At 45.7% G+C, this 7722-nt stretch overlaps 1 protein-coding gene across 1 annotated transcript in view; it reads right to left on the bottom strand.

Moving 5' to 3' along the window:
* Window positions 1-7722, bottom strand: part of GLDC (glycine dehydrogenase (decarboxylating)) — a 140232-nt gene that overhangs the window by 126137 nt on the left and 6373 nt on the right. Inside the window, exons 2-3 of the mRNA XM_011937357.1 lie at window positions 7589-7722; window positions 6957-7035 (exon numbers count right to left, since the gene is read on the bottom strand). Of these exons, the coding sequence (XP_011792747.1) occupies window positions 6957-7035; window positions 7589-7722 (213 nt within the window). The remainder of the gene's footprint in view (window positions 1-6956; window positions 7036-7588) is intronic.

Below are 7722 nucleotides of genomic sequence, written 5' to 3'. Positions count from 1 at the left end.
CAGGATGTTGCCCAGGCTGGTCTTGAACTACTTGGTTCAAGCAATGCACCCACCTTAGCCTCCCAAAGTGCTGAGATTACAGGTGTGAGCCACCACACCTAGCCTCATTACTTTTAAAACAAATATTTTCACCCCTCCACTTTTACCATGATATACTTCAACATTTATCTGAATATCCCCCAAATAATTGATAGCATAATTATTTAAGATTCCATCAAGGTGATCCTTCAACAATACTCAAGTGCTTGCCGAATTATGTCTTGCACAGTGCATTTTTCCACTTCCTTTTTCTCAGTGAAGATACTGCCTTTCCTTGAGTTTTTTTTTTTTTTTTTTTGAGACAGAGTTTATTATTGTTTATTCTAAGTAAGTGGGTTAGTTGCCTGGACAGATGTGGGTGAAAGTTCTATTTTTAAATATGGTCTGGTAATTGTCCATTTGTATATATAGTCCCTCACAGCAGAATCTGTTTTGTCTCTGTCCTAACATAAACAATCTGTCTACGTAATCCCAGGTTGCCATCCCTCAAATAACCATGTGTCACCCAGGTTGCAGTGCAATGGCGCGACTTAGCTCACTGCAACCTCCACCTCCCGGGTTCAAGCGATTCTTCTGCCTCGGCCTCAGCGTTCCAAGAAGCTGGGATTACAGGCATGTGCCACCACGCCCAGCTAATTTTTGTATTTTTAGTAGATACAGGACTTCACCATGTTGGTCAGGCTGGTCTTGAACTCCTGACCTCAGGTGATCCACCCGCCTCACCCTCCCAAAGTGCTGGAATTACAGGTGTGAGCCACTGAGTCCAGCTTCATCTTTGCTTCTTTACATTGAGAAGATATATTCCAACTCCTAACTCTGCCTTTCCGTCCCATTTCACATCATTTCTGAACACTCATGACATTTTACCCACAGCTCTCATGGCACCTGGAACTTTTTAACTGTCTGACCTATTTATATTAAGAAGGTAAGATGTAAGCTCCTTGGAGATAGTGACTATGTTTATTCAAATGTATATCCTCACTGGGCACGGTGGCTCATGCCTATAATCCCAGCACTTTGGGAGGCCGAGGCAGGCAGATCACGAAGTCAGGAGTTTTAGACCAGCCTGACCAACATAGTGAAACCCTGTCTCTACTAAAAATATAAAAATTAGCTAAGCATGGTGGTGTGCGCCTGTAGTCTCAGCTACTCGGGAGGCTGAGGCAGAAGAATCGCCTGAACCCAGGAGGCAGAGGTTGTGGTGAGCCAAGACTGTGCCACTGCACTCCAGACTGGGCAACAGAGCGAGACTCTGTCTCAAAAAAAAAAAAAATGTGGCCGGGCGCGGTGGCTCAAGCCTGTAATCCCAGCACTTTGGGAGGCCGAGACGGGCGGATCACGAGGTCAGGAGATCGAGACCATCCTGGCTAACACGGTGAAACCCCGTCTCTACTAAAAAATACAAAAAACTAGCCGGGCGAGGTGGCGGGCACCTGTAGTCCCAGCTACTCGGGAGGCTGAGGCAGGAGAATGGTGTAAACCCGGGAGGCGGAGCCTGTAGTGAGCTGAGATCCGGCCACTGCACTCCAGGCCGGGCGATAGAGCAAGACTCCGTCTCAAAAAAAAAAAAAAAAAAATGTATATCCTCAGAGTGTCTTCCAATAGTAATCGGTAAGCGTTTAACAATTTAGGCAACAAGGTGACTGTCCAAGGTTATCAGTCAAGTATCTGCCTATTGAAAATTAATGACAAAAATATAAGGGCAAAGCAGATTCTGCTGTGAGGGACTACATATACCAGACCATATTTAAAAATAGAACTTTCACCCACACCTGTCCAGGAAACTAACCCACTTACTTAGAATAAACAATCCAGGAAGCCAGCCTGCCACAAATTAGACTTACAGAGAAAGCCAGATTGCTATCTCTAGTGACAATCCAGGAAACCAAACAATAACTTCCATAACAATTGGCCCCAAATGGCCAGAACTTGATTAATAACTGATAGCTTCCCTAATTTTTGTCCCACTTCCAACACAGGACCAATCAGGCGAAGCCAAATATGTACCCACACCCAATCATATCAGATGCCCGACTTCTAGTCAACCCTCAGACAGCTTCCCTTGGAAACAACCTCCAATCAGAACATATCTAAAGCCTTTCCTTTTTTCCACAATAAAGATTTCCTCTCCTCTGTCAAAATGGAATTCTGACTCCCTTGCTACAGCAAGTTCATTACAGCCTTTGTTTCTCTTATTTAGCTAGTCTTTACTGCCACAGTCGTTCAATGGAAATTTATTGGAATCATCCTAAAGAAGAAATCATAATTCATGTAAGTTGGGAACTGATGAGCCAGGAATGGCCAAAGGAAAAACCTTGTCACAGACTGCGAGGCCTACAGGCAGGACCTGGCAATGGGCATCATCTGGCTAAAGACAAGTCGTGGCCTCGGACTGGGGAACAGCTGCCCCGGCCTAGTTGCCCCTGGGGTCAGCTCAGGAGAGTGCACGACCCAAAGAGGGTGACAAAGCCAACACCTGCAGCTGCATTACACAATGCTCCCTCCCTCCACTCACTGCCCTCCATTAACCATTTAGTAGAAATCACTCTGGAACATTCAGCTGGCCCATGTCCACCATTCTGACAACTCATCTCCTCAGCTCTAGTTGAATAATGTGAACATTGGAGGGTTTAGTTTCTCCTCTCTCTTCCACAAGCAATGTGCAATTTTGTGTAAACTTTAATCCCTGAAGTTTATCTAATATTAGTTCAGTCTAGTTCAGTCTAGTTACCTTGAGATGAATTCACTGGAAAGACTACACAGCCAGGCATACCATAGCTAAAAGTAACTAACTGGCTTTGGTCATAAAGTAATTTTTAACTTTGAATTAATTATAAAATGAATACCTACACTGCAGAAAATTCCAAAACTGCAAAGTAATTAAGGGAAAGCTAAAACCACTAATAAGAGCACCATTCAGAGAAACCAGTGTTCCCAGTGACACATATCCTTCTAGTCTTTTGTTGTTGTTGAGTGCGTGTGGTTGGGGAATGGGGGATTCACTTGAACAGGATAGGATTTTGAACTGAATAGCTTTGCTTGTTTCTATGAATAATGATTTACTTAGCAGCCAGTTCATGATCACAGTATTTTTTCAAGGCACTTCCTGAATTGTCCAAGAAGAGGGGGAGCATCCTTTATGACTGATGAACCAACCGTCCTTCCCTGGTTCTGTTCGGCCATTCTGTCCTATACATGTTAATCCCACTACCTCCAGCAGCCTCCCCCAGATTTATCTAGCAGAGCATCACTGCTCATTCTTCAGTATTGCACTTCCGTGACCCCTTCCCTCACTCTGGCAGCAGGCCTGAGTGTTCCCACATCTGTGCTGCCAGGAAGCTGCTACAATTCTGCTGAGGCAGTTGGCATATGGCAGCGTGCTTCTAGTGCAACTGGGTTTGTGCACATCTGTAAACTGGACATTCCAGGTGAGTCAGGACAGAAGTTTTCTACTTTGTACACCCACAACCTTACAAAGGACAAAATGAAGAGAGAGCAAAGTAGTGGATGGAGTGTGGACAGTGGAGCTGGGCTGCCTGGGTTTGAATTCTGCCTCCACCACTTACCAATTATGACCTTGGGCAAGTCATGCCTCATCTGAATATCACAGTTTCTTCATTTTTAAAACAGAAGTATTAATGGTATTTTCCTCATAGGATTGTAATATACATTAATACATGAGAGCATGTTAAAGAGTGTCCAGTACATGGTAAGCATTATGTAAATGTCTGAGATTACTGAGTTATGTGTAGTAAGTAACCCAAGTATTTCCTAACTGATTACAACCCTCACAATCTTTACTCTGCAATGAGGACATTTAACACTCTTATAACTAGCTCTCCCTACAGCTTTCTCTGTACATGGCAAACAAATATTTAATCCAGAATTCCTCTCTGACTACACTAGAACACAGGCATTCACATGAAACCAAGTTTGAGTAATGGTGCTCCCCTATTAAATGGAAATGCTACTACCAGAACTTACATGCACCGATTTGCTCTCCCTACCTGGAGAATATTCATTCACCATGACACGCTCACACCTCAGAGTCAAAATTCCTCCTTTGCAGATGCATCCTCCTCCACTCTCCCAACACCCCAGCTCACTATTCCAAGAAGCAAGCTTTGTTGGAGAACTGGTCCGTTTCAGGGAATGGGGGGACTTCTGATTGTGCAATATTTTCTGCGTGAATCATCCCAAACTAGATGGAACAAGCCCAAAATGTCACAGAAGCTACTAGGTTTAAAGTTTATATGGCATGGGCGTGGTGGCTCACGCCTATAATCCCAGCACTTTGGGAGGCCAAGGCGGATGGATCACTTGAGGTCAGGAGTTCAAGACCAGCCTGGCCAATATGGAGAAATCCTATCTCTACTAAAAATACAAAAAATTAGCCAGGAGTGGTGGTGCACGTCTGTAATCCCAGCTACTCAGGAGGCTGAGGCAGGAGAATAGCTTGAACCAAGGAGGCAGAGGTTGTAGTGAGTTGAGATCGTGCCACTGCACTCCAGCCTGGGCAACAGAACAAGAATCCATTTCAAAAATAAAAAATAAAAAAATAAAGTTTATACTCAAGTTGCAAATTACTTTTCAGGAGCCCGCTTCCACAGTGAAGAATCAGAATCCCTTGATGTTCAAATTATTCAGCTGGAACCAAGAACTAAACTAAAAAAGGATACACAACTTCTCCATGTTTCCCAGGCTCTAATGCTCTGAAAAGAACATTTTATTTTAGAGTATATATATTATAAAAATAGCTAACCTAAACGTTCCCTGACTTTAAAAATCTCAGAAAGGGATTCACTTGTTCAAATATTCACCTAAAATACCCTGCTTTAAAGATACACAATTTTTCACTCTTCACACATAAAATGAATTAGGATTCTGATTTTCTTTTCTTTTCTTTCTTTCCTTTTTTTTTTTTTTTTTTGAGACAGGGTCTCACTCTGTTACTCAGGCTGAAGTGCAGTGAAGCCATCTTGGCTCACTACAATCTCCACTGCTCAAGTGTTCCTCCCACATTAGCCTCCAGAGCAGCTGGGATTACAGGTGCACACCATCACGCCTGGCTAATTTTTGTATTTTTTATAGAGATGGGGTCTCCCAACGTTGCCCAAGCTGGTCTCAAACTGCTGGCCTCAGCAATCCACCTGCCTAGACCTCCCAAAATGCTGAGATTATAGGCATGAGCCACCATGCCCAGCCAGGATTCTGATTTTCTAAAATGGAAATAGATAAGGCTTCCTTCCAGCTATCCCTACATCTCAATTAGTTCAATGCAACAAAACATGCAGCTTTTCTTCAATGACCATCAGATTGGAAATCAACAAAGGCAGCAGCCCTCAGCATAGCCTGAGCAGCCAACCTGAAGCAGATAGACTCCATACCTCAAATGTCCACCTTCACACAAAATAAAGCTTGCCATCTGCACGCTATATCCTTTCTATCATAGCAACAAAATAAAACAGCTGCTGTCTCTTCATTTTACTCTAGAAGAAAAAGAGATAAGTATCTCCATGATTGAAAGTGAGATAACCAGATGAGTTTTTTTTAAGAGCTCTGCCTGTGCCCTTGACTTATGGATTGTCTCCCCACCCCATGCAAGTCAAATACCCACATAAAAATACCTATGAAAAGCAATCTTGCCGGGCGCGGTGGCTCAAGCCTGTAATCCCAGCACTTTGGGAGGCCAAGACGGGCGGATCACGAGGTCAGGAGATCGAGACCATCCTGGCTAACACGGTGAAACCCCATCTCTACTAAAAAATACAAAAAGCTAGCCGGGCGAGGTGGCGGGCGCCTGTAGTCCCAGCTACTCAGGAGGCTGAGGCAGGAGAATGGCGTGAACCCGGGAGGCGGAGCTTGCAGTGAGCTGAGATCCGGCCACTGCACTCCAGCCTGGGCGACAGAGCGAGACTCCGTCTCAAAAAAAAAAAAAATAAAAATAAAAATAAAAATATTTTAAACCTAAAATAAAATCCTAAGAAACTCTATGACTAAACTGACCTTTCTTAACCCAATGTAAATCTTACTTGTGTGTTTTTCTAGAAAAACCATTTGGGGTTGGGCGCAGTGACTTGCGCCTGTAATCCCAGCACTTTGGGTGGCCGAGGCGGACGGATTGCCTGAGGTCAGGAGTTCGAGACCATCCTGGCTAACACGGTGAAACCCTGTCTCTACTAAAAAATACAAAAAACTAGCCGGGCGAGGTGGTGGGCGCCTGTAGTTCCAGCTACTCAGGAGACTGAGGCAGGAGAATGGCGTGAACCCGGGAGGCGGAGCTTGCAGTGAGCTGAGATCCGGCCACTGCACTCCAGCCTGGGCGACAGAGCGAGACTCCGTCTCAAAAAAAAAAAGAGAGAAAAAGAAAAGAAAAGTAAAACCATTCGGACTCAGAAAGTAATGCTGCCTTTCAGTTGGGAAATAATAAAATGTGGACGTGAGATAAGAAAACAACTGGAAGCTACTGCGATCTAAAGAAGCGTGGGGGAGGGAGGCCAGATGTCTGGTCACTTCCCCAGTTGCACAACCTTAGGCAATTCCTAGATCCTTTGAGTCTATCCAGATCTGCGCAGGTGATAACACCTCTCAATCCAAAGTATGAGAGCACCCTGGCCGGTGAGAGGGTGCCTGGGAAGTGGGGAATCTGCTACAAAACGCAGGGGAACCTCGCGGGGGCCCTAGGATAAAGACCAAGAACCGCACAACATCGACTCCGTCCTAACACAAAACTGTCTGCTCCAAGAATCAAATATTCCACCCTCTCACGGTTCCAGAGGTACCCGCCACTGTTTTATTTTAATCCATACATTCCCAGTCCTGAGCAATCCTAACCCCAGAGCTGGATCTTCAGGAAACTACAAAAGGCAAACAGGTCAGAATAAGCCGAATCCAAGGGAGCCCTCCCGGCCACTTACAAACAGGGTCTTCCATTTTCAAGGGTCTTTTCAAACGGATGTTGGCAGGAACCGTCTTCTCGATCAATTCATCAATGCTCTAAAATTAAAACGCAAGGCAGAGGAAAGTGCATCTGAGTTAAAAGAGTCACCTCTGTGTTTTGCGACTACAAAGGCTTGTGGGAACCTCATTTAAATCGCCTAATTAGGGATCTTTTTAAAGAGAAAAGGAAAATTTTTAGCAAGCCAGAATGACTTGGAGGAAAGAAAATCATGAAGCGGGGTGGAGATTCCGCCACTCGGGGTTGGATTTCAGTTGCAACCGGAGCTAACCGGTAAGCCCACTCTTAACCAGGGGGTCTTCCTCCTCTTGCAAAGTTAAGGTTCATCCATAGGGCTACATGGGCTGGGGGTGGTTTAAAAACGTACACTTTTGAGGCACGAAGACTGGGTGCAGGAGAAAGTAAGCAGTTAAGACGTGAGAAGGCACGAGGACCAAAGGCACGAATTCGCTTCCACGCCACGGCCCGGGACTCAGGGTGCGGGGACCACGCGGAGCGCAGCAGAGCTCAGGGCAGGAGCCGGGAGGCCGCGCAGGCAGAACCCGGGCAGGGTGGAGGGGAGGCCGCGGAGGGCCGGGTGGAGGTCCTTACCGCCAGCCCCAAGGTCTGCAGCATCTCTCTCTGGTCTTTGTCCCCAGGGCCGATGTGTCTCCGAGCGAAGTCGTCGTGTCTGGGCAGAAGGCGCTCCAGGAGGCGCGAGGCCCCAGCCGCGGCGCTGTCCCCGC

Source organism: Colobus angolensis, unplaced genomic scaffold (assembly GCF_000951035.1).
Source record: "Colobus angolensis palliatus isolate OR3802 unplaced genomic scaffold, Cang.pa_1.0 Scaffold162, whole genome shotgun sequence".
Classification (NCBI taxonomy): domain Eukaryota; kingdom Metazoa; phylum Chordata; class Mammalia; order Primates; family Cercopithecidae; genus Colobus; species Colobus angolensis.
This window is presented reverse-complemented; position numbering and strand designations above follow the sequence as displayed.